This window comes from Trachemys scripta, chromosome 4 (genome assembly GCF_013100865.1).
Source record: "Trachemys scripta elegans isolate TJP31775 chromosome 4, CAS_Tse_1.0, whole genome shotgun sequence".
In the NCBI taxonomy this organism is placed as follows: domain Eukaryota; kingdom Metazoa; phylum Chordata; order Testudines; family Emydidae; genus Trachemys; species Trachemys scripta.
Window position 1 is genome coordinate 115,136,190 of NC_048301.1, and position 27,775 is coordinate 115,163,964.

General features: G+C 39.2%; 1 protein-coding gene across 1 annotated transcript in view; it reads right to left on the reverse strand.

Moving 5' to 3' along the window:
• Nucleotides 1-968: 968 nt before the first annotated feature.
• The window catches only part of LOC117876521 (NACHT, LRR and PYD domains-containing protein 3-like), a 38,294-nt gene continuing 11,487 nt past the window's right edge, over nucleotides 969-27,775 (reverse strand). Inside the window, exons 2-3 of the mRNA XM_034768784.1 lie at nucleotides 2,075-2,341; nucleotides 969-1,143 (exon numbers count right to left, since the gene is read on the reverse strand). Coding sequence (XP_034624675.1) covers nucleotides 969-1,143; nucleotides 2,075-2,341 — 442 coding nt within the window. The remainder of the gene's footprint in view (nucleotides 1,144-2,074; nucleotides 2,342-27,775) is intronic.

Consider the following 27,775-nt stretch of genomic DNA (forward strand, 5'->3'; position numbering starts at 1 on the left):
AACATTCTGTATCAGATCAGGCTGCCATTACTGAATGGCAGCCTGCCAGAGCTGCTGCTGTTTCTCTCGGGATCCCTGCTGCCTCCATTCGCCTCACTCCCTAGCCACACTGTCTCCCATGATGCACCACAGTCTCTTCCTGTGCCTGAGCTCTGTAGTGCAGGCCCATCGTGGGGGACGTTTGCTGGAAGGAGAATGCAGCTCATAAGTGAGAATGTGGGGGGTGGGGGGAGGAATGAGGGACCCAAACTACAATTCCCATGGGGCACTGCGGCAGTTCAGACAGACACCCGACCTGAAATGAAATGTTTTAAATTGATTTTTGTAACAAAAAAAGTTGAAAGAGCTTCACAAAAATCAACATTTTTCCATACAAAATTTCAGTTAGGAGGAAACCACCTTTTCTATTGAAAAAATAAAACAGTGGGAAATTCCAGACCAGCTGTACTAACTGCTGTACAAACACTGGGGGAGACGCTGTCCCTGCCCTGAAAATCTTGCATCTCGTGAGAATTAAACACACCGGGAAGAATTCACCCTCCTTCTACAGTCCCTACACACTGCTGCAGCAGCCTACGGGGAGGCCAGTTACATCTCCTTAGCTAGCGGGGAGGGAGGAATTCTTCCACTGCTAGCTTTGTGCTGGACAGTCACAGGCTGCTTTGTGCAAGAACCAGTGTAAGAGTTGGGAGGAGGCAGGTTGCCTAAGTTACACTGTTGGATGTTTAAGGCCTTGACCAGCCTGTAGTCAAAATGACACAAAAGTGGCTTAAAGCCACTTTGGCCCCTTCCCTGGGTTGCACTTGTGTTTGCAGCACCTCCTGGAGACACAGAACACACTCCTGCCCTCAGCCCTGACGGATCAGCCCAATTCACCTCATTGGTCCATGCAGTCCATACACAGCTAGGTGACTGGAAGCCCAGCACACACTGCAACGGATGCTTTTGATACAGAAACCAGAAGTCACTTACTCGAGCTTCTCTAACTTGCAGTTTGGATGTTTCAGTCCTTCACACAGAAGCTTCACTCCTGAATAACTCAGGTTATTACTGCTCAGGTTCAGCACTCTCAGGGACTGGTTTGTGCTGAGCAGAGAGGAGAGATCTCCACAGCAAGCATCAGTCAGATGGCAATCCCAAATCCTGCAGAGATGGAGATGGGCACAGTGAACAGAGAGGAACTGACCACCCACTCCATTTAAGTCATTCACCAGTGTACTGAAGCACTAGTGACATCTACAGTTCAGGATGCTTCAGGATTTCCCCTCTGGTACTGTGATTTTCAGTCACTCAGGACTTTTTCAAACTTACCTTTGGCTGAAATATTCCAGTTCTGCTCACTATTGCCCAAGTGTGAATGTCTTGGGAAGTTTGAGATAAAACAAACAGTCCAGCTATTTTTGAGAACAAGGCAAGTCAGGGGCAGGAGGGATGTGGGGGTGGGAGTGGGAATAAACTTTCCTTCATTATAAAAACAAAATTCAAAACTTAAAAGGAAGCCCAAAACTCCCTCTCCAGTGCTTGTGTGAGTGCATTGTTTCTTTAAATTTGTAGAATCAAGCTAGGTATGAGGAGTGAGGGAAGGCTCCAGGAAGAAGCTCAAGAGTGAAGGGGAGAGAATAACTTTAGGCATATCAGTCTTTTCCTTAGTCTAATAAGGTTCCTTGTTCATAGTCAGAAGAAATCAACTCTTTCTGTGACTCTTGACCATTTTCATATGAGAGCACAAAAGTGCATGTAGATGTAAAGTGAACACTTGTGGGAGAAATGGCCCTAGGCTGGGGAAGTGCTGTACAGTGCCCTGCAGAAAATGGATTTTCTCGTGGCTGTTATGAACGTTTGTATACAACCATAAGATTGAATGTACAAACCCCAAATTTACCTGCCCAAATGTTTGTGCACACAATTTAGTAATTGTATAGCCAGTTGCTCCTGCAAATGCAAATCCAGTTGCTCCTGCAAATTTTCATAAGTGAAAACAGGACCTCAAAATATTATCAGTGAAAAATTAGACAGGGCTTTTGCAAAGGCTGGTCTAACAAGGAAAGTATCAAGGAACCTAGCAATGACTTACACTAATTTCTGCAGTTTACAGCTGGGATGTTTCAGTCCTTCACACAGAAGTTTAATTCCTGAATCTCCCAGTTTATTCCCACTCAGCTCCAGCTCAGTCAGGGACTGGTTTGTACTGAGGGCAGCAGAGAGATCCCCACAGCAAGCAGCTGTGAGGCTGCACTGCCACAACCTGCAAAGTGAACAGAGAGAACAATAACCATCTCCTTCCATAAAGAGGTCAGTATTCACTTCACTTAGTGCAGTGACACTTCCTTCTTTCTGGTAACTTGGTAGTTTATGTTTCTATATGTTCTGTCTATATGTCACCCAATGCATTTTAATTATTAAAATAAAGTGTGTGATATATTCCTGACTCAAATTGTATTTGTACACAGTCCAAGAAGATTTTCAGAATATTTCACATAATGTCCCACAAAAATACCGAAATTGGATGATCATCCAATAATGTGACATTCACATTCTCTGCACGATTGGCTGCTTTGGACACTGAATGTACAATTAGGCATCTTATGGCGAAGTCTCCCTTTTGACCTTGTGCAGGACAGAAGAGTGTGAAGTTGACGCACAAAATCTCCTGTGGAAAGGCAGTTTCAGGATATTCAACCTCTGCCACAAGAAAAGAAGACACCATGATGCTTAGCATGATACCCTGCAAAGAATTAACTGGGAGCATCAGGTATTTCAGCTTGTAATCTAATTCTAAACATCTGTCTATGATGTTACATGGTGCACAAAGCAGCAGAGGCCATGGATAAGGAAGATTCATATTGCACTGTACAGTGGCCATGGTTAACAAGCTAAGCTCTCATGGAAGATGAGAGCTTTGGTCATCTCATTAGACTAGTGGAGTGCACTACCAGTTCCCCTGCAGATTTCTTGCCTACACTATAATCTCTGATTCATCTTATTTTTAAATGAAAACATTTTCTATAATTGTTTTTAAAATTGACAAACACAAAGCCATTGGCATTTTGGAAACTAATAAAGTTTAAATGATTCTGAAATTTTCACAATGTTTCTTTTAGGTTTTTCAACCAGTTCCACTGCCCACCCTGCACTCACAGTCTGGGTCAAAGAGGGAAGTGGGTGTACACTTGACGACTGCCTTGAATCCTATCTCAAGACAAGGTCAAGCAACCAGTTGGAAGGGCAAGAGGAATGGGGGGTACAGGGGGTAGGGGAGGCATAAGAAACCTTAAAAGCCAAAGAAAAGCCTGAAAAGAAAAACAGAACCTCACTCCCTACCCCTCCCATGGGATACAAAAGAGGTGGTACCAAAGCCCCCAGATTCATGACCCTTCAAAATGGAACATGACCATAAGTTGTACAGTGTGGTCCCAGGGGCATGCACTACAGGTTTAATTATGCCTGCTCAGAAAGAGGAAGGGGGAACAGGGAAAAGCTCTACTGGTATACAGAGCTATGGATTATGCTTGCTTGGTAACCCCAATAAATATTGCATTGCCTGCACTTCAAACTCTGGTCTTTTGCTTTTTGTCTGCATGACGGGAGGGTGAGGGGAAGCCCTAACATGTGAGTTTGTGGTTATGGAATTCAATGAGAATGGAGAAGTCGAGACGCTTGGCTAAGACGGTGGCAGAACTGAAGGAAGTCAGCACAGTGGCAAGACTCCCACCACGGATGCTCAGTGAAGGATCCATCAACACCAATTCCAGCAGAAGTTTAGGATTTCCTGCCCTGCACATATTGACAGTAGTAAACCACTTGATAGCACTCATCACCATGTAATTCTGACAGGTTTCCACACCATTTTATGGTTTATTTCCCACCCTTTGGTCCTGTTTCTGGCCATGTACATGTTTGGAACTATCTGACATTTTGGATTTTTTTTTTTCATTTTTTATTTTTGTATTGGGGAATGTTGGGGGTGATTGTGTGCATGCTATGTTTGGCTGGGTTTGAGAGAAAAATTAAAGAAAAAAAAGAAAGCGGTTATTTTGAAATGAATACAGATGAGAAAAGCAAGAGAGCCTCTGTCATTGAGCACATGGCAGAGAGAGGAGTAAAGAGGGGTTTAAAAAGTGCTTTAGAGAAAAAAGAATTTTTTTAGAAAAAAATAAGGGTTATTTTAAAATAAAGAATAGAGATGAGAGAAAGAAAGAAGGAAAGAGTGGAAAATAAAGAGTTAGAAAAAGAGAAATTAAAGAAAAGAGGATTTTAAAGAAAATGAAGATGGGGTTGCTTCAAACTTTCATGAAAAATGAGAAAAATGAAAGAATCTTTTGTTAGGCTGAGAGAGAGAAATTAAAGAAAGGAGGGAAAAGTTTTTAAAAGTTTTAAAGAAAATAAAGAATAGAGCGACAGAGAGAAATTAAAGAAAAGAGTAAAAAAATAAAGGTAGATTGTTAAAAAAAAGAGGAAAATTAAAGAAAATGGGTTTTAAAGAAATTAAAGAATACAGATGAGATCATTTCAAAGATTGTATGAAAGAAAAGAGGGAAAAATAAAGAGTTTTAAAGAAAATAAAGATTTCTTTGTTAGGCTGAGAGAAAGTTTAGTGAGCACATGGTAGAGAGATTTCCTTTTTGTTAGTGCATACATGACAAAGAGATTTTAAAGGAGAGAGAAGAGGAGAAAATACAGTGTCAGTGAGCATATGGCAAAGAGAGAGAGTTTAAAGCCTGTGTCACAGGGCACATGGCAGAGAGAGAGGAGGAGAGCAAAGCACCTTACCCCAGCTGGTGCCTGTAGTGAAATAACAACTATTCTGGGTGGTGAGCCTTGGAAGCAAACCATGCCTCTTGGTTGGATCAATCAGAAACTGTTCTATAGCTACATTATAGAATGCTTTTTCCTGAACCAATCATATCATACTAAGATTTTACAAGAGCCCCCTCCCCCACCCAACTGAGTGAAGATGTAAGATGAACATTGATCGAATGTTATCTGAAGAAACAAACCCTTTTCTTGATTCTTTTCCTAACATAAAAGACAGCACTGTGACTGAGTTTTGTAGGGAAATAAAGATGCACCTTTTAAAAAAAGAAGTTCTACTATAAAGATTGCCAGAGTATAATATGAAAATCTCAAAAAAGAATACACCAGTTTTGCCCAAAGCACAATATGAAAACTCTATCTTGCAAAAAAACAGCAAAACAAAACAAAAAACACAGGCTTGCTTTTTAAAATGTTTGCCTAAAGGAAAACTTCTGTAAAGAAATTATGCAAAACACACTCCGGCTAACTTAAAATGAAAAGCAGCTTATGTAAAAGAGGCTATTTTTTAAAATTTAAACCAAGGAAAGTTTTAAAAAACAGATTTAGTTTTGTACCAGGAGTTATATCAAACTTCTTTATTCCGTTTTCTTAAAAATTTACTGGAAATTGACTTTATCTGTAAGGAGTCCTTTTAATTTAAGCTTTGTAAAGGGTGAACATCATATCCTCATCATTTACAATCAAAGTTTAAAAAGACAAAAGCCCTGTAGAATGAGTAACTGCATGAAGGAGTAAGATAAATATCTCCCACCTTATTATTTGAAGCTGTTAACTACTGCAACAAAATCATTTTTAATAGGAAAAAAAACTATATTAGCATGCTTTTATAAAAATATTAAAAGACAAAAGCCATGGCTTTGTGATTGCATGAAGTTCAGAGATAGCCTCTGACACTGTTACCTGAAGAAACAGCTCCCCACGCCCCTGTCATCACTCTCCCCCACCCCCACCCCATTTAACACTATCATGTTCTTCTGCTAAACATGTATTGTTTAATCATATCAAATAAAGTTCTTTAAAAATAGTTTAAAAGTTTAACATGAAAAAACAGCATTGGTTATTTTTGAATGAGATGAACATAACAAGGCCTCTTTTAGGGATGTTTTGTAGGCAATGACGCCTATTTGAAGCTCCATGCTTTTTTAAAAGCTGTTAATTTTTGAAGCAAAAGCATAGTCTGAACATTAAATAATGTAAGCCTAAAGAGATGCTAAGTTTACTCAATTTCCATAACTAAATAATGATCATCTTTGTGACACAAAAATTTTAGTCTAAAGGACAAGCCTAGTATGTAAATTGTAAGGCGATAGCAATATTACCATTTACAGTAAAAATAAAATGTATTTAACAGCTGCTTTTAAAACAACACATTTTCTTCCCTATAATACTAATGGGTTATGCGTTTACACGTGTAACGGTTTTTGAAACCGTTACAAAACACTTGCTATGACTATGCTATAAAGGCTGTGCTGCTTTCTGTAGTGGCAAGAGAAAGTTTCTCCTTCCCATCTCTTTTTTTACACTTTGGTGTTGCCTTACTTGAAATGATTGTTAGTAAAAAGAAGATGGATTCAATGTTCCATCTAAATTTTTACATCCATGTGCGGAATGAATGCTGTTATGTGCACCAATATGGAGGTTATGTGTGGTGGGGGTGGGGCCATATGGGGATATCAGACAGGTTTATGTTTTAAAAACATCTTATTTATGTGTATTGGCAGACTTATCAAGTGTTATCTTACAAGAAGAAAGATCAAAGGAGCCGCCTTTAAAAAGGGCAAAGACTCCTCTGAAGCAGCTTCAGTTTCCAGGGATAGGAACAAGTGACACATAGGGGCCAACCCCCTCCGATTCTGAATAACCCTGCACATCCAGAGACTTCACAACATATAAGGAACCGGCTTTAAAAAGGGCAAAGGCAAACAACCTTGTAGCAGCTGCAGTTTCCAGGGGCCAAAAACTCTGATTCTGAAAAACCCAGAGCCTTTGCTACAAATACCAGGCCATCTGCTGGTTTTGATGCAACAATTGCTGGTTGTAAAGAGCTGTTCAGGGCTTCTACGTCTCTTATGCATTCAACAGAGAAAAAGCTTAAGAATCTAGATTTTAATATGTTTCAAAAGCAAAATTCTTCAGAAAAGAGGGAGGCCTTAAACCAAAAGATAACAGAAAGTTCACAGGCAACGACTGTAAAATTGGAGAAAGAGGAGAAGGGTGAAGGACAGCTGTGACTAAACGTGAAATTTAAAAATGTAAAGAGGGGTAGGAAAAAAACTGGGAGAGATCTAAAAGCCAAGAAAGGGAAACGGACATAGACCTTCCCAACCCCCACTTCTGAAGGTGTAGAATCTCCTGCTCCGAATGCACCTCTTCAGGTGTATTTGGAATGTGTGAGACATGGGATAAGGCGCCTAAGAAAATGTAAGGCTCATGAGTATTTTTAGGAATTTCATTTTGCTAATTTGGACAGAGTGACGGACTTCACTCTGGCAATGGCGGCCATTAACATCACTATTCAATTTGCTAGATGATTTTAATAACCAATTGGGTCCCAAAGTTTTTGTACACCTAGACTTAGATGCTCTGGGGCTAAATCACCCACTCTTTTCTCTAAGGAGGCCTTGGAAAGATGTAAACACTGTAGATTTTTTAAAATTATGTCATCAAATTATTGCTGGGATCCATAACTCTGGGATTTGATAGTGTCAAGGGGTATTTTTCACATTTTTTTTTAGCACAGCTGAAAATGAGAAATACATGAGTCCTGTGCCCAGGGTAGAGTACTTTGGAGTAGAATACATGATGTCAGAAGAAAAAAAGTGATTTCTGAACTGGTACCAACACAATCACCATAATGAATTCAGTCTCCAGAAAGAACTGCGCTGTTACTGCCAGAAAGATGTTGAAATTTTGTGAGAGACTTATGACCGGTTCAGAAAAGAAGTCATAAAAATGACTAAGTAGATTATTAAAAACCTACGCCAGGATAGTGAGGAGGTGGTAGCAAAGTGTATAGCCCCCTGTCAGTACATTACATTAGTGCCAACTTGCATGGCCATGTACTGGTTTAATTTTTTAAAACCACAAACCATAGCCTTTTTTCATTAGCCAGTTACCATAAGCAGCAGAAGAGATAGTCCATGCCAGCCATTCAATAGCTGTTGTACATAGCCCACACAGAGAACATCCACATCCAACACACTTTGCAGGGTGGGGAGTTTAAAGCAGGGCCCTATTTTTTGGGTGGTTATGCTGTCATAGCCGATAAGCCTATGGCCTTTGAATTTAACTGCTGCTTTTTTCACGGCTGTCCCATCTACCATTGTGAGAATGATTACAAATTTCCTTTGCTTAATGTGACCTATGGACATCTGTACAACTGAAGAGTGATTAAGGCTGAATTTCTGAAAAGACGGGTTTGAGGTAAAAACCATATGGGAATAAAGGCTATGCAGATTCATTATTACTATTTCACTAGCCTCTACCCTTTTGTTAACAAGACTAAACAATACCTGGTTGGGCACCGTGTTATCAAGTATGAGGATTTGGGGGATATCAGACACTATCTTGGCATCGTCAAAGTTAAAGTGTATCCTCTGAGAGGCCTCTATTTCCCTGTTTTACTACCACATTCAGTTTGTTCACCCCTTTTCCTGTTTGCTTTGTGGCCCTTCAAATTCTGGAAAAATCTTTTTGTTTTTGTTTTTGTTTTTGTAATAAAGCAATTGTTAGAAAACAGTACTGGTACTAACAGTTTCATGTATACCTGAAAGTATTGTGTGGTGTTATAGCTGTTGGCAACCATTGTATAAGTAGATATTACATAAATGTCCATGTATTACATTTTTGAAAGGTTTAACCTGATACTTTTATCATGAGCATTTATTTCCTATGAGCATTTATTTCCTAGTAATAAAGTGAATATGGTAATTATAGATGATCTGATGGAGTCTTCTTCTGAAAGCAATGAAACTGAGAAAGCCTTTACAAACTACGTATGGTACAGGAACCCGAGTATTATGCACATTCTGCAAAAGATGTTTTGTCAGGAGGTCGGGGGGGGGGGGGGGGGCAAGCAGAACACTTAATTTAAATACTAAATCTGTGGTTCTGTTTAAAAACCTCTGAGATAAACTGCAAATTACCACCCTGGCACGTCAAATGTACCCTAGTAAAACACATTTTTGGGAGGCTTTTGAGGACACTACAAAAAACCCTTTGGGTACCTCATAGTGGATTTAAATGCATCAATGCCCAAAGCCTACAGGTTAAGAACAGACCCTCTCTCCCCCTCCCGCCTTGGTCCTGTGGTAGTGTGTATACACCTTGAAAAACAACAACATAAAAAGTAGTATTTAAAAAAAAAAAAAAAAAAAGCTCCTCCTGACAAGCATGTCTAGCTGTGTGCAGAGAAACCTGTCTCTTCTAAGACTCCTCATCAAAGCCAGACCACAGGGAAGGAAGGCTATTCTTTGCTCGGCCTCTGACAACCTGATAGCGGCCTTCTCAGAAGTAGCACTCAACACTTTAAAAGGAAACATTCCCCTGAAACCTCAACAAGTAAGCATACTACAAAAGAAATGGGGGATTATTTAAAAAGTGGCTGATAAAAGCTGTCCCCCAAAAGACAGAAGCTGATTGTGAAACAGGCCAGGTGGGTTATTGGTCCTTTGTTGAGCTTTGCACTCCATCTACTGTCAGGCCTTTTAAATAACTGATAATGGAACATGCTGAAAAATTGTACCTCATTCCTAGCCATTAGCTAGAACAAATGAAACACACTTCCAGTGTCAAAGAAAATATCAGAACCACAACAACTCACCAATTGAATTCAGAGATGAAAGACATTTTTCAAAGATACAGTTTATCTGACTATGAAAAAGCTAAATTTTACAAGAGGGTCCTGTGTTTGCCAAGCAGGGTGAAGCAGAAAAGACTAAAATAAGTCTATTTCTCCCTGAGTAAGAACAGCAGCAAATTCGACCTCCTGAAGTCAAGGGAGGTTCATGGGACTTTGTCACTTGGGAGGTGTTGGAGGGGATAAATGCGCGCTATAAGAAAAATGCTGAAATGTTGTTAACTAAACTCAGATAGCGTAAAGATGTTTCATCTTTGGATGATAAAGTAAGCTTTGTGTATCGAGGAGTAGCAGTAACATGCTCAATTTAGTCAAGAGGGTTACCAGTTCTTATTCTTTCACTAACAGGAGGCTTCCTAAAGGGTAGGATGTTTTATAAAAGCCTTCGCAGAGCTGAATGTGCCTACATCCATTGTAGGATATCGCCAATAAAGAGTTTTTAGAATGTCTGAAAACAGATCTGGAGCCTGCAAGGCCAAAAGTAACATCACTCCTTTTAGAAATATACCTCCTAAAAAACAAAGGCTGTTTAAAAGGCCTAAGTGGTTAACAGTGTAAAATAAACACTTGAACAAAAAACATGTGCTTTATTGGTTTTTAAACCCACCTTCTTTATTGATGCACATCTTTAAACTCACAACAAGACAGACATGTCTGGATATGTTGAAACATAAAGCATTTGCATACAATTTTAAAATCTGATCAAAAGATAAATCCTTACTACGTTTCTTTAAAAAAAATATTTGATAGCCACAGATTACAGCTAGAGGGTCCTGTAAATGTCACTGGTGAAACACAATGTTATAAGAGTTATGGTTTAAAAAATTCATGACAGATTTAGGAAAGAAATTACTGTCTGGGGGAAATCTGTAGGAATCAAAGAACTCATCTGGCCCCTGTTTTGGTAAGTAGAGGGTCAGCCAGTGTTCCCTAGGTAAAGAGTAAGTTATGGGTGTGTGTGTTAACAATAAGCCCCAGAGGTCTTCTGGACACAACGCCCTAAAAAAGAAGTGTCCTTTGATAAAATATGTTTTAACTGCATGGTGTTCATAATCACATATAATCAAACAGGACACTTCTACAGCTCACTTTGAGTATGTTATTAAAAACCGCATACCTATCATGTTGACTATAGAGGACAACGCCATTGCAAACCGAATCTCCACTTTCAGGTTTCCAATGTTAATCAGAGAATAATGATCAGCGCACTCCTGGTCTGGAGTCAGCTCAAAGGCATACAGCATGTAACCTTGGCCAAATTCACCATGGTCAGTCAAGAGCGCTCAGTCTTTTACATATTTCCCTGTCACTTGCATGAGCTGCATGTACTCCCTCATGCAGTTCCCATTCTCAAAATCCAGTTGTAGAGGTTTAGCCAGCACCTGTTCACCGTCCACATATAAGGCTACAAAATTAACAGTACAATGTTTAAAGTTGAAAGGGTTTTTAACATAGTTGCCATTATCTATAAAACCAATAATGATCTGTTTAAGTAACTGTTCCAAAAAGAGGTCTTCCTGGTTACTGATACGACTGCCGGCCGGAATGCTAAATACGGTTATGTCCACCCTGTCTACAGGGTACTTGGCATTGATGGTCATTAGAGCTTCTGAATGCTGCAAATGGACCCTCCACTCTTCCCCCCCCCCTTCCCCCAAGTAACTTTCATGATTCTGGTTTTCATTCCTGGTCATGAGGCAAAAGCGTGAATTTAAGTTTCAAGTCCATGCTGTTCAGCAGCAGTTTTTCTTGAACAAACAAATCACTATGTAGAGGTCCCAGCAAATCCAATTTCCTGATGCCAGCCATTAGTTCAGCCCTGCACATAAATCCCCCATTAACCGCACCATCCAAAACCACGCTCTCACGGGCCCCTGTTCTGTATTTTTGAAAACCCCCTGCAGAAAACTGCATAGTGAGGGTGTCATGGCTGTGGTTCAGAATCAGTTCCATAGAAGCTCTGTAAGGGTAACATTTGTTTCTCTGGCTGATAAGATGGTCACCTTGAATAACATCCAGCTGATTAAAAAAGGTGGCAATGGGGTAGTTTGTTAGGGCAACTCTGGCATTGTCATCAATGTCTGATCCATCCTCTTTCACAACCTTGCAGCACACGTATAGCAGTGTGTACCTGAGGTCTAAGTAATGATCTCCAGGTCCTGAAATAAAAAATTGTAGAGGGGCATTCACTGCTAAAGCAGCAAAAGAAGGCACCTCTACATAAAAGCTATCCTTAGTGCTGGTTTGTGTGGGGGCTATTTGAAATAGATCAAATTCTGAATTGGCTCATTCTTCAGAACTACAGTGAATGAGAGCCATTAAAATATATTCCTTTTACCACGGGTGACACTCCACCTCCTCTTCTTAGGGCGCCTTTTAGGTTTATGGCTGAGGCATGCTCCAATACCTTTTTATTTTAAAAGGGTCTGGGGCAGGGCCTGTAAACGGCCAGTGTGACACTGCTCTTTTTCTCTTCATCACCGCTAGACAGGAATGTTCCGGTTGCATGTGCACTCCTACTTTGTGCATAACAGTGCTAGACAAGAGAGGGTCCTGTGGCACCTTTGAGACTAACAGAAGTACTGGGAGCATAAGCTTTCGTGGGTAAGCACCTCACTTCTTCAGATGCAAGTAATGGAAATCTCCAGAGGTAGGTATATATCAGTGTGGAGATAACGAGGTTAGTTCAATCAGGGAGGGTGAGGTGCTCTGCTAGCAGTTGAGGTGTGAACACCAAGGGAGGAGAAACTGTTTCTGTAGTTGGATAGCCATTCACAGTCTTTGTTTAATCCTGATCTGATGGTGTCAAATTTGCAAATGAACTGGAGACACAGACCAATAAGAGAAAAGAAGGATGAACTTTTATGGACATGCACAGAATGTAGGTATAGACAAAATCAAATAATAAAAAGGGGATGTCCAAAACAGGAAAATTGAGCTCCCTGTGGGAGACTCCAGCAGGAACCATCCCTATACTGATGATGAAGCCATGAGAGACCCATCAGGCCCTAATGCTATTGTTAAGGATGTGAATAGAACTATATTTGTAACTTGTGCATAGATCTGTATAGAATTTCTATATGGTTGGGTAATCCTAACTTTAATTGTAACCTTGTACTTGTGAATGTATATGTGGTCACTACCCTTGGTCTTTATGTGTTTCTAGAGACTCTGACTTTGAAGTAAGTAGCAGAGGTGACTTTCACTCTGTTAAGCTTGAAACTATAGCTGCCAAAGCCGAACCCACAGTGGTGTAACACCACATTACAAATTTACTTTAAATAAAATAAAAGGCTACAGATTGGCATCCAAGCCGTGGTTCTAGAGAACAAAGAAAGGACGATGGAAAAAAGGCCATCTTAGATAACAAGGTTTATGTACCCCTACTTTTGAAAATCATGCAAGTAGGAGAATCATGTCATGCTCACAGTAACTAACAGAGGGAACTTCCTTCTTTTGCTTATGCTTGCGATTGCATTGTGTGGTTTTGCTTGTTTGTCTACATGATGTTGTAACAACTGAGCTCAGGAAATATTTAAAGGGGAAATATCCTCTTATTCATACTGCAAGTGTTGAAACTAATTAAGGCTAATATTTAAGGGGAAGATTATCATACAGTGGTACCAAATAAACAGCAGTTGTGTGTAAGGGACCCAGCATTCATGTACAGGTAGAAAGCCTATCAGGTGAGGCAGAGTGAGTCAAATGGTTCGTCATCATCAATAAACTCCCCAAACTTTGGACTTCTCTGGACTGCACCACCGATGGAGGATCAAATAAAACTTTGTGGAGTTACCTTGGCCACCATCCCTCCTCTCAGCTGAAGGAGAAGGAAGCACCACAAGCACTTCTTGGCAGGGGTAATACCCTATAGAATATTTATTTAAATTAAGAAGCAATTAACGGAGGGACACCTTCCTAACTTGTAATAGAGAACCCTTAAAAGAGTCATTAAACAGAGTCAGATGCCAATTCAGGCAGTTGCCTTACTAGCCCCATAGATACCCCGTGAGACCTTTGTGCGAGACTATATTGAAACCTATGATGAAGGGTCAGCAAAAATGCAGAATTATCAAACCCCTATAAATCACCCAGATCCATAGACTTTAAGGTGTTCCATTTTTTGAGAAAGAAAATTAAAGAGAAAATCTCAGGAGATGAAGGAAATGGATTATGTATATATAATAAGTAACACTTCAGAAGGAAAATAAAGCAGTTGGATCAAGCACAACAAGCCATATTCAGGGGAAAAAATAGTAAAAAATTATGAGAGCAGCTTATTCAGACACTAGAAATAAATGCAGTGCTTATTTATCAGAGAGATGGTCTTGTAAAAGAATTGATTTGCTGCAAGCAGCAGTTACAAAGAGCTAGTTATAAGATTACAATGTGGAGAGATCATAGAATCATAGAATATTAGGGTTGGAAGAGACCTCAGGAGGTCATCTAGTCCAACCCCCTGCTCAAAGCAGGACCAACACCAACTAAATCATCCCAACCAGGTCTTTGTCAAGCCGGGCCTTAAAAACCTCTAAGGAAGGAGATTCCATCACCTTCCTAGGTAACCCATTCCAGTGCTTCACCACCCTCCTAGTGAAATAGTGTTTCCTAATATCCAACCTAGACCTCTCCCACTGCAACTTGAGACAATTGCTCCTTGTTCTGTCATCTGCCACCACTGAGAACAGCCTAGATCCATCCTCTTTGGAATCCCCCTTCAGGTAGTTGAAGGCTGCTATCAAATCCCCCCTCACTTTTCTCTTCTGCAGACTAAATAACCCCAGTTCCCTCAGCCTCTCCTCATAAGTCATGTGCCCCAGCCCCCTAATCATTTTCATTGCCCTCATTTTTGTTGTTGATCAAGCAACAATGAATCAAAAACATTCATTTGGGCAAGAAGTAAGAATAGCGGAGCAAGCTCACTGAATGCAGGCATTAAAAACAAACTTGTGACATTCTGAAAAGTATGTATCATCAGGTAATAAACATTGAAGGTGAGAATGGGGAGATACCCCAAGTAAATCAGAAAGTTGTATGTACAAAAATTCAGTTGCCACCTGTATATGTTGTAAATATAATTCCAGATATTCCAGTAGCTATGGTGGGTCCTGGGGGTTCTAGGGAAAAACAACCCACAACAAGTGGAGGTAGAATCTCACCCTCACTTACCAGATTGAGAGCTAAAATCAAACAGAAAGAGCAAAAGGAACTTGAACAATCTGAAAAGTTAAGACTAAAGGAAGTATCAGACACAGACACAAAAGATTTGGGGGGAGAAAACAGGGAATCTGAAGAAGCAGTCAGCATTGAAGAAAGGGAGAAGCAAGTCATAGATGGATTTGGTGTAAGTTTTGATAAGGGAACAAACAGAAATTAGTAGCTGTCATGAGAGCAACAAGAAGAGTCAGACATGTCACAAACTCATCCACAATTATGCCGCTTATTACAAGAAACTCAGGGAACTATAGAACTTGTAAGTACATGCAAGGAGGCAGTCTTAAGTACTGATGCCTTCCATGAAAGACAAAAGTCTCTCCAATTTGTGACTGTAACAAATGAGTCTAATACTTTTAAGCCATTAAACCAGAAGGAATAATGAAAAGAACAACTGGCATAATTCATTTTAAATCCGATACGCCTACTGTACCCCAAGCCACTTTAAAGCCAATACCAGAATCCCCACAGAAAAACCTGCTCATGACAGACCTTCACAAGATGCAGACACCTACCCCAACCAAAAAAGGCATAAAGGTTAGAACACAACTCCCCACCTAAATTGTCCACTGTAGAAGCTGCCCAAATATGGAAGACACCGGTTCCTTTGAAAAAAAGAGGGAAAGAAAATCCCCATTATAGCTGTAAAGGAGAAAAATATCAATTTCTAAATTGGAACCTTTGTGATTTAGTAGTCATGTCTCTTCAATAGTAGCAATAACAAATGTAAAAACCTTAGAATCCATTGCAAAAATGGTAGGGCCAATGCAAAACAAAACAAAAATCCAGTTGCAGCACAGTTAGAAAAAATAGTAAAATTATTTCAATTAGATAAAAAGGATTTGGTTATGCTTTTACAATTAACTACAGACAGAGCTATGTGAAATACATTGTCACCAGAATTTTGAGGAGAAAGATTATTTGAGGACACTGTATGTCAGTTAGAATGGAATATGCACCCAGAACAGTCAGTGGTCACCCTGATAGCTAGCATGAGACAGAGGAAAGAAAAATTCCCATATGTGTTTCATAATAGACTGTGTGCAGGAAATCTAATAAAATGCCTGGAAAGAAAAATATTGCCACAAAGGTGTAAATGTGCAGCCATTGGTAACTAAATATGTAGATGCTTTTACTAAACACAAGCATAAGTGTAAAAGAATGACAGTAGTCATTGTAATCATAGAATAAAATTTTCTCCAACAGAAGTTGCTTTTTTAGGTATTACCTTGTCTTAAGGAGGTTAACCACCAGCCCAACAGAAGGCGGATGCAATTTGAGAATTGTTCATGTCCACTGATAACTTTTTTATGATCTTTTCTAGGATTGGCAGGACACCATCAAAACTTCATTCCTAAATTTGCTTCCATTGCAGGTCCACTGTATAAATTTCTGAGAAAAAAGGGATTGCTTGGGCCAGAACAGACCAGCATGTAAAATGCATTTGTAAAAATTGAAGCAAGCAGTAATTCAAGCATCTGTGATAATCATTCCAGATCCCAGCAAACCATATCATCTAGAAAGTCTCTGAGTGCAATTGCACTTGCAACAGTAGCTTCTAAAGAAAGGCATAAAAAAATTTAGGCCAATAGCCTATGATCTAAAAAAATAAGCCTAATGGAAATTAAATATTCCACTTATAAAAAGATTTATTGGTCACCAGCTGGACTACCAAGCTCTACATTCCACATACACACCCCTCTCCAGTTCTTGCTTTCTAACTAAATCAAGAATGGACAGAGGTCTAATGCTCAACTAGCACATTGGACTTTGTCATTACATAACAAAGATATAACAATATCCCCACTATGGATCCTATCTCCATTGCTGGATGCCCTGTTGTATTCTAGAAACCCTCATGTGTGCCCAGAAAGCATAGTCCCAACTATACATATAAAATGATGGGATCTAAATTAGCTGTTAACACTCAAGAAAGAGATCTTGGAGTCATTGTGGATAGTTGTCTGATAACATCCACTCAATGTGCAGCGGCAGTCAAAAAAGCAAACTGAATGTTGGGAATAATTAAGAAAGGGATAGATAATAGGACAGAAAATATCATATTGCCACTATATAAATCCATGGTACGCCCACATCTTGAATACTGTGTGCAGAGGTGGTGGTGCCCCATCTCAAAAAAGATATATTGGAATTGGAAAAGGTTCAGAAAATGGCAACAAAAATTATTAGGGGTATGGAATGGCTTCAGTATGAGGAGAGATTAATAAGACTGGAACTTTTCAGCTTGGAAAAGAGACAGCTAAGAGGAGATATGATTGAGGTCTATAAAATCATGACTGGTGTAGAGAAAGTAGATGAGGAAGTGTTGGTTACTACTTCTCATAACACAAGAACTAGGGGTCACCAAATGAAATTAATAGGCAGCAGGGTTAAAATAAATAAAAGGAAGTATTTCTTTACACAACACACAGTCAACCTGTCGAACTCCTTGCCAGAGGATGTTGTGAAGGCCAAGACTATAACAGGGTTCAAAAAAGAACTAGGTACATTCATGGAGGATAGGGTCCATCAATGGCTATTAGCCCAGGATGAGCAGGGATGGTGTCCCTAGCCTCTGTTTGCCAGAAGCTGGGAATGAGCGACAGGGGATGTATCACTGGATGATTACCTGTTCTGTTCATTCCCTCTGGGACCCCTGGAACTGGCCAGTGTCGGAAGACAGGATACCGGGCTAGACGGACCTTTGGTCTGACCCAGTATGGCCAGTTTTATGTTCTTATGTTATGTTATGTTGATTAAAGAAAAACCTTAACCCAGTTTTTCACATTAATCTCTCCCAAAATAAGAATCATAAAAGAATATTGCTTTTACTATGATCAGAAGAAACCAATATCTTCTTGTTATTGATCCATTTTCCAAATGGGTGGAAGCATTTCCTTTTAAGGCAAATGCTGCTTTAGCCACAACAAAAATCCTGGTAAAACAAGTCTTCGCTCATTGAAAACTCCCCGCTAAGGTAGAGTCAAATGGAGGAACACATTTTACTGGACAAATGTTCCAAAAATGTTTGCAGTTGTTGGGAGTGCAATAAGATTGCACATTCCATATAAATCTCAATCATCAGGAAAGCTAAAAAAAAAATTGCACCATCAAACTAATGCTGCAGCAGAAACTGGTAAATGCCAATGGATGCAATTGAAATAGTCTGAGTTCACTCATTTTAATAACACTCAGGCAACTCCCACTGCTGCCATAGATCATACACCCTTTGAGGTGATGACTGGGCGAATTATGTGAATGCCAAAGCATCTTTTGTGGCATACCAGTGGCACACCGCTAGAGGAAGTAAAACTAAAAACCTGTCTGCAAACATTTAAATCAAATTCTCTTGCAGGTAGCTATCAAATTGGGAAAATTCAAACAAAAGGCAAAAGCCTTTTTAATAAAGGCCAAAAACAAAATGCTTGGGGAAAATTTGAAATCAAGTTATGCTCCTATCATATGTTTGTATCAAAACACAATTTATGTAACCAATGAACTGGGCCACACTATGTTATAAATAAATTGAGTTCCTCTGTATACAAAATCAGAAACAAAATTTAAAAAGGTAGATTAATTCTATTAACATGATAGAAATGAAGTTACTGGAAAGAAAATATTTCTACACAGTCAAAGTAACCAAAGACATTAACCACAAAGAGAAAATAAAGAATCAAAGAAGTCATCCCAGTAGCAGAAAAAGGGGAAGAAAAAACCACATTTCTTAACAAGCTCTGTTATCCGGCACTTAATTAACCAGGAAGTTCAATTAACCGGCATTTCTTATATTTCCCAATACAAATCTTCAATCTAGTAACCAGGACTAGTACACCGCCCAAGAGGTTATGCAATTGCAAATTCTGCACTCTACTTTTATGCAAAAGAGGCAGAAGATGAGTAAGCAAGCTAATATCAGGGATTTATTCAAAAAAGCAGCTTCCAGGGTGTGTCATAGGGTCATTATAGATTCGGCCCAATCTCCTACACCTTCCACATCTACAATGACAATTGATGTTGATAATGATGACCCTGAGGCACTGCAAGATTCTGAAGTGCCTTCTAAATCATCAAAGAAAGATTACATTATGTTCAGTATACTTTTAGTGTTAAATGCATTTTTAGTGATCTGAGTGTACGCCATGCACTGCCCATAGTGATATGTAGTGTCATAAGATAACGTACTGTATAGAAAACTTTACCGGTATACACCTAAGTGCTTCAAGAAACCAGCCACTCTGCAGTGCAGTACTACTACTGGATTGGTGAGTACCTGAATACTAATTTATACTTGATTCATTTTATTGTATTCTAATTCTTTGAAAATTGGTATTCCATCGGTAAAGTGTAACTCTCGGATAACCAGAATATTCAACTAATAATTCAACTCCCCATTCCCCCAACATGCCGGATAACAGAGCTTTTACTGTACTCCACTGTTTCATATATACCACCATTAACCATACCGCTAAAACAATTGTATAAAAAAGTTCAAGATTTATTAAAATTAGGAATAACAAATAAAACAAATGAAGCACTCTCTACAATTTTGGACAGTAGTAGCTCACATAAGCTAAATCCGCACCAGGGAGGATAAAAATTGAATGAAAGGAATGAATTATTGTCCATAGAATTCTCACTATGTGTACTACTGTAGTAATCATTGCTGTATACTATCAAGTAATATGTATGTGACAAGGCTCTTATTATCTAATTATCACTTGATAATGAGATAACACTCACCCTGTCAAGGGGGGAAATGTAGCCAATAACTTTAGTTTATTATCCATTTATTGTGTGATGTTATATTTAATAAATATGTTATATTACATATATTCTTTGTATGTTAATTAAAGTTTATTTGTAGGAGGATAAAAGTGTAAAATTAATCAGTATTTAGAGGAACTAAGTATTAAACATAAATAAAACAAGCTAAAATGCAAAAACCTGTAGGTTAAAGCCTGCAAAACTTTAGCTTTGCTATTTTTGGCCTTGGAGACAAAAAATGACAACATAAAATACCAAGAAATAACCCAATGCCCTAAAATTATGGAAAAAGGGGTACCAAGTGGTAATATTTTCCCAAATTACCCAGATTAATATTAGATCATAAAAATACCGTAAAGGCGCATCTGTCTCAGATGTGTCTTAATCATGGGATACAGGTTGTGTGTCAATGCTAATGAAAATAAAGGGAATTTACACAACCTGTAGAAAATTGGGGTCCCTGAAGTTTCCAGGGGACACAGACCAATAAGAGAAAAGAGGAAGGAACTTTTATGAACATGCACAGAATGTAGGTGTAGACAGAATCACATTATAAAAAGGGGATGCCCAGAATGAGAAAATTGAGCTCCCTCTGTGAGACTCAAGCAGGAACCATCCCTCTACAGATAATGAAGCCATGAGAGACCCTTCAGGCCCTAACACTACTATTTAGAATTAAAGGATAAAACACAAGACATGATAAATATTTCATCAGTAAAAGTTTGCTGATATCCCTTTACAGAACATCCTTTCAATTTAGACACCCTTACGTGATCACCTTTCTTAAGAAACACTTGTGGCACCTTTATTTTAAACTATCCCTGTAGATGATTTTCCACGTGCTCAGTGAGTTAGTGAGGGTCACATCAATCAGTTGTCCTCTAATAGTTCTGTGATAACTTCTGTTGTAACTGTCTATGAAGACCTGCAGTACATCGATGTATTGAAAGGGGCTACTGGTGGTAAAACACCTCCATATCTTTTCATAGAATCATAGAATATCAGTGTTAGAAGAGACCTCAGGAGGTCATCTAGTCCAACCCCCTGCTCAAAGCAGGACCTAATCCCAATTTAATCATCCCAGCCAGGGCTTTGTCAAGCCTGACCTTAAAAACCTCTAAGGAAGGAGATTCCACCACCTCCCTAGGTAACCCATTCCAGTGCTTCACCACCCTCCTAGTGAAAAAGTTTTTCCTAATATCCAACCTAAACCTCCCCCACTGCAACTTGTTACTCCTTGTTCTGTCATCTGGTACCACTGAGAACAGTCCAGATCCATTCTCTTTGGAACCCCGCTTCAGGTAGTTGAAAGCAGCTATCAAATCCCCCCTCATTCTTCTCTTCTGCAGACTAAACAATCCCAGTTCCCTCAGCTTCTCCTCATAACTCATGTGCTCCAGCCCCTTAATCATTTTTGTTGCCCTCCGCTGGACTCTTTCCAATTTTTCCACATCCTTCTTGTAGTGTGGGGCCCAAAACTGGACACAGTACTCCAGGTGAGGCCTCACCAATGTCGAATAGAGGGGAACGATCACGTCCCTCGATCTGCTCGCAATGTCCCTACTTATACAGCCGAAAATGCTGTTAGTCTTCTTGGCAACAAGGGCACACTGTTGACTCATATCCAGCTTCTCGTCCACTGTAATCCCTAGGTCCTTTTCTGCAGAACTGCCGCCTAGCCATTCGGTCCCTAGTCTGTAACAGTGAGTGGGATTCTTCCATCCCAAGTGAAGGACTCTGCACTTGTCCTTGTTGAACCTCATCAGGTTTCTTTTGGCCCAATCCTCTAATTTGTGTAGGTCCCTCTGTATCCTATCCCTACCCTCCAGCGTATCTACCACTCCTCCCAGTTTAGTGTCATCTGCAAACTTGCTGAGAGTGCAGTCCACGCCATCCTCCAGACCATTAATGACAATTAACTTTTATTTCAAAGTTCTGTTAAACTTCTCCACGATCCCCACCTTGACTTCGTTATTGGTAACAAAATGGTGTACACCTTGCTGTTTAAACAAAGACTTTAAAGCTTTGTTTAAAAATTACAGACAGATGGAGGAAAAGTTTTGAGGCACACAGTCTTGTCTAAATGCCTTTGCCACCTCTTCCCCAGACGCATTTAGACAAAATGTCTATCACATTAAAATATTATTTATTACCATAATTGTATTTAGAGTACGTCGACCAAATCAGCCTACCATTGCACATCCACATCAGACACAACTGTTTTATTTCTTTTCAATTTAATACTTGCCAGCTTGTGTAACATGTAACCATCTTGATCTGCAAGCCAAGCTGCAACATGTTTTCTGGTAAAAGTTTTACCATGTTTTTAGTGCTCTGAAATAAGGTCGTTACAGCCCCCAAACTTCCAACTTCCCCAGGAGAGTAATAAATTTTCTTTAGCAATCCCGCCATTTCTGACACGTCTTACTTTAAAACACAAGTATATATAGGAAAACACAAGCTTGGCTTTTTGGTTTTGTTTTACTTAATACAGAAGCAAAGCACCATATATTACATTAATTCTTAAAAGCAGAATATGTTGGGCCATAAAGGGTTAAGCAACTAGCAGGCTAAATGACCCAAATTCAACCTTTAAAGACATATTAAAGAAGTATATCAATGGTAATTAGGGTTATTCCTTATAAATAGCTAACAGCCATGTTAGATAGACTAGCTATTTTCAGCCTTGGAGACAAGAAATGGTTACATAAATAACTGAGAAATACCCCAAGAATAATTAAGGGGTACCAAGTGGTGATATTGCACAAAATTACCCAGATGAATATTAGATCATAAAGGTGAATCTGTCTCAGACGTGTGTCTTAATCATGGGATACAGGTTGTGTGTCAATGCTAATGAGAATAAAGGGAACTTACACAGCCTATAGAAAATTGGGGTCTCTTAAGTTTCCAGGGGACACAGACCAATAAGAGAAAAAGACGGGTTGACACTTTTATGGATATGAGCAGAATGTAGATATAGACAAAATCAAATTATAAAAAGGGGATGTCCAGAACAGGAAAACTGAGCTCCCTCTGGGAGACTCCAGCAGAAACTATCCCTCTACTGATGACGAAGCCATGAGGGACCCATCAGGCCCTAATGCTATTGTTAAAGATGTGAGTAGAACCATATTCGTAACTTGTGCATAAGTCTGTATAGAATTTTTATATGCTTGGATAATCATAACCCTGTAACTTTAATAAAATTTGTAAAACAGACTAGACCTTGTACTTGTGAATGTATATGTGGTCACTACCCTTGGTCTTTATGTGTTCCTAGAGACACTGACTTTGAAGTAAGTGACAGAGGTGACTTTCACTCTGTTAAGCTTGAAACTGTAGCTGTCAAAGCTGAATCTACGGTGGTGTAACACCACATTACAAAACTTAATTTAAATTAAAAAAAAGGCTACAAAGGTAATACTAATTATATGTATGTACTTATATCTTGTAAGATGTTAACCATGTATACAGATGGTTCCTGTCTGTTACTATATTCCATTGATTTAGAGAGAAAAAGGGGGTGTTAACATTTAGATGGAACTTGGGTGTAATAATTTCAATATATATATTTCTCTTTGAAGTTTGTACTAAACGCTGTACGAACTGCTTAATGAATAATTGCTTCATGCTGATGAATGCAACTAATTACCTGTGTGTACATAGGAAATAGGTGATTCTATTTCAAAGCCACAATGCTGTACCCAAAGAATGCCCGCTGTCAAAGGGATGCCAAAGAACTATAAAAAGAACTCTTGTGCCTTGATCGTGTTATCTCAGATCTGCTTAAGCTTCGTTAGGGGAAGTTTGAGTCTGAGGTTTGAGACTGAGGTCCCCGGCTCCAGTCTGGGTCACCCTGATATCAGACATTGAACTACAACCTAATTTGCAACTCTAAAGCTCACCATCTCTACTATATGCATCCGAAGAAGTGGGCAGTAGCCCATGAAAGCTTATGCTCTAATAAATTTGTTAGTCTCTAAGGTGCCACAAGTACTCCTGTTCTTTTTGCAGATACAGACTAACACGGCTGCTACTCTGAAACCTGCCATCTCTACTATGAAACTGACCTAAGAACTCTATTGATATCTGTATGTATGATTACTTTTAACCAATACTCTCTTTTCTTTTTTAATACATTTTAGTTTAGTTAATAAGAATTGGCTGTAAGCATGTATTTCGGTAAGATCTGAAATATTCATTAACCTGGTGCATAATATGTCCAATCCTTTGGGACTAGTAGAACTTTTTAAATGATGAACAAGATTTTCAGTAATTCTCATCACATTTTACTTGGGTGTCCGGATGGAAGCCCAAGGCTGTGTTGCTTTAAGCGAACTGTAGTTTTGGCTTCTGGGTAATGCTTTGTTTCTGGCTTGGTGAATCTAAATGTTAGAAATAACCACCAATTTGGGGGGTCGTCTGCCCCATTCTTTGCAGTTTGCCCTAACTGAGCAATCTCATTGTGGTCACATTTGTGAAGCAGTTATACAAGTCTTTTGAAATTTACATTGCATTTTATAGAATCAATATTCAGGTTTGGGGTTTTTTTTTTACCCTTTAGGAAGAGGTTTTGTTATGTAAAAAGTTTTGTAATATATTCTATGAACCCTCCTACACACCAATCAGCCAATTTTTGCTCACACATTATTTGCACAGTCTATCAGCAATGCCATCAGGCCTGGTGACTCTACTACCTCCTGGGTCATTTTGACAACTTCAGTTACAGTTTCAGTGGCCATGTTAAGCTGTTTCAGATTGTAGTCTTCAAACATAATCATATTTAGGATCCATGCCACATTCAGTTTAGAAGAATTCTGTCTAATCTGGTGAAATATTTCTGACTGATCCCAAAACACACAATCATGGCAGCGCTGACTGGAAGCATCTATTGTGCAGTCTGCACAGTTATCAGAAAAAAGAACAGGAGTACTTGTGGCACCTTAGAGACTAACAAATTTATTAGAGCATAAGCTTTCGTGGACTACAGCCCACTTCTTCGGATGCATAGAATGGAACATATATTGAGGAGATATATATACACACATACAGAGAGCATGAACAGGTGGGAGTTGTCTTACCAACTCTGAGAGGCCAATTAAGTAAGAGAAAAAAAACTTTTGAAGTGATAATCAAGATAGCCCAGTACAGACAGTTTGATAAGAAGTGTGAGAATACTTACAAGGGGAGATAGATTCAATGTTTGTATTTCCTTATTCAATCCTGAGTTGATTGTGTCTAGTTTGCATATCAATTCCAGCTCAGCAGTCTCTCGTTGGAGTCTGTTTTTTGGTTGCAACCACACATCACTGAACAAAACCACTAACCCAGGAACCTATCCTTGTAACAAACCCCGATGCCAACTCTGTCCACATATCTATTCAAGTGACATCATCATAGGACCTAATCACATCAGCCATACCATCAGGGGCTCGTTCACCTGCACATCTACCAATGTGGTATATGCCATCATGTGCCAGCAATGCCCCTCTGCCATGTACATTGGCCAAACCGGACAGTCTCTACGCAAAAGAATTAATGGACACAAATCTGACATCAGGAATCATAATACTCAAAAACCAGTGGGAGAACACTTTAACCTGTCTGGTCATTCAGTGACAGACCTGCGGGTGGCTATATTACAACAGAAAAACTTCAAAAACAGACTCCAACGAGAGACTGCTGAGCTGGAATTGATATGCAAACTAGACAGATACTATTGCGGATACAGACTAACACGGCTGCTACTCTGAAACCAGTTATCAGAAAGCTGTCCTTTCAAACAGTGGTAAATGGTTTTTACTACAACAGCCCTAATAACGGTGGTCAGAACATCATCTTCAGAACTCTGCTGGTCAGCCTCCTTACTTTTTACAGCCTTTTTTTTTTTTTAAATCTTGCTTCATGCAAAAGCAGCATGTGAATATCAGGCTTATTCTTCTTGAAGGTCAGCTCTCTTTATCATCTTCATCCTCTGAAGATGTTTGTCAAAAGCAAAGAAAAAGAGTAGGTTTTAAATTCTTTGATGCAGTAATTTAAAAATAAAAAAGGCAAAAAAATTTACTCGATCATACCCTCATCTGTTTTTGAATCATCATCATCACCATCATCATCATCCCTGGCAGTCACACCACTGGGAACCATCTGCCTCTCCAAATCAATGCCCTGTTATTAAAAACAATCATGTAGTGGTGTTTAATCTTCTTATAATTTTACAGCTTTTTTCCTTCAGAATACTCCAAGCTGTTTTTACCTCATCATGCACTTCTGGTTCAGATAGCTCTGCATCTGATGGCCATTTGCTACACACCCAGGGTGTGATCCTGTACAGTCCTGGCTTAATTATCTGTCAAAAAAATAATTTAAGTCCATAATTGTAATAATTTTTTATGACTGTAAAAACTTTCAGCTGCTTTTACCATAATAACATTACAATTTTTCCATGAATCACGGTTTATCGGCTGGCTCTCGGCCTTGTTATCGTCAGACAATCCCACAGGGGCCATGGCAACATTTATAGGTTTTTCTTCCACCTGCATCTATAAAAAAACAAATATATTTAACAATAAATATTTATAAAATGTTTATAATTTTTCAACAATTTGTTATAAAATAACACAGGCTATATTACCTCCATCCTTGAGTGCTTCTTCCAAAATTTTCTGCACCCTATCTTTTACAGGTTTTTCCTCATTTACAACCAGCAATGATCCCGTAAAGTCTTCCTAGTTCTTCAGTTCAATTTCAGGCTGGAATGTAGGGTTTTGTATTGGATCTGCCTCTTTAGCGAAATAAATATAAATGGGTTGTCTCTTCTGAACAGAAGCAGGTGCACCCAAAAGCATTTTGGGCTTCTTGGTGTCTGTAAGTGTTTTGTAAAAGGACATGGCCGCAGCGTATATGTTCCCAATTTAAAATTGCAGTTATCAAAAATGCACAGTTTTATACAGTCAAACTAGACTGGCTAGAGTTGGCTAGAGTTTTTCAAATAATCCAGTCACAACAAAAAAATGTGGAATTTTTTTTGAACGATTGATTATTGGTTCAGGAAGAATGCATTCTATGATGTCAGGGCCGGCTGGATGCATCAGCAAACCAAGCACGTGCTTGGGGCGGCACAATTCTGGGGACGGCATTCCGGAGTTTTTTTCTTTTTATTTTTCTTTGGCAGTTCGCTCTTGGAGGGTTCTGGTTTTTTGTTTTTTTGCGCGCTTGAGGCGGCAAAAAAACTAGAGCCAGTCCTGTATGATGTAGCCATAGAATAGCTTCTGATTGGTCCAGCCAAGAGGCATGGTTTGCCCCTAAGCCTCCCTGCTCCCGGAATTGGTGGCTTTTCCTAGAGATAGCTGCAGGGTAAGCTGCTTCACTCTCCTCTCCTCTCTCTCTACCATGTGCTCTGTGACACAGGCTCTCTTGCTGCTTTCTCTCTATTCTTTTTTCAAAATAACCCTTATTTTTTTCTAAAAAAAACTTTTTTCTCTAAAGCACTTTTAAAAACTTTTTGTTACTCTCTCTGCCATGTGCTCTGTGACACAGGCTTTCTTGGTTTTCTCAACTCTAGTCTTTATTTCAAAATAACTTATTTTCTCTTTTCTTTAATTTTTCTCTCAAAACACAGTCTTCACATGTAAAAACATATGCACACAAGCACCCCTAGCATTCCCCAAAACAAAATTTAAAAATTAAAAAAAAAATCAGAATAGTTAATGGCACCAAATGTGTACATGACCAGAAATGGGACCAGAGTGTGGGATATAAACCATAAAAGGAACATGAAAACCTATAAAAATTACATGGTGACGAGTGCTATCGAGTAGTTTCCTACTACTGACACATCCTACTCTTGCTTACTTTGCAAGACTGGATGGATCTCAGCACATGATGGTATTTATTATTGATTAATAAATATTTGCGCTGCAGTAACATGTAGAGGCAACAACCAGGTCTAAGCCCCAGTGTCCCAGGTGCTGTACAAAAATATGATAGTCTCTGCCTCAAAGAACTAACAGACTGAAAGATAGGACATGGCAGGTGGTGAAACAACATGCACAGATTAGTAAAAAAAAAAGTCAAGAACTAACAAAATATAGCACTGGATTACTTACAGCAGTTTCTGTATCT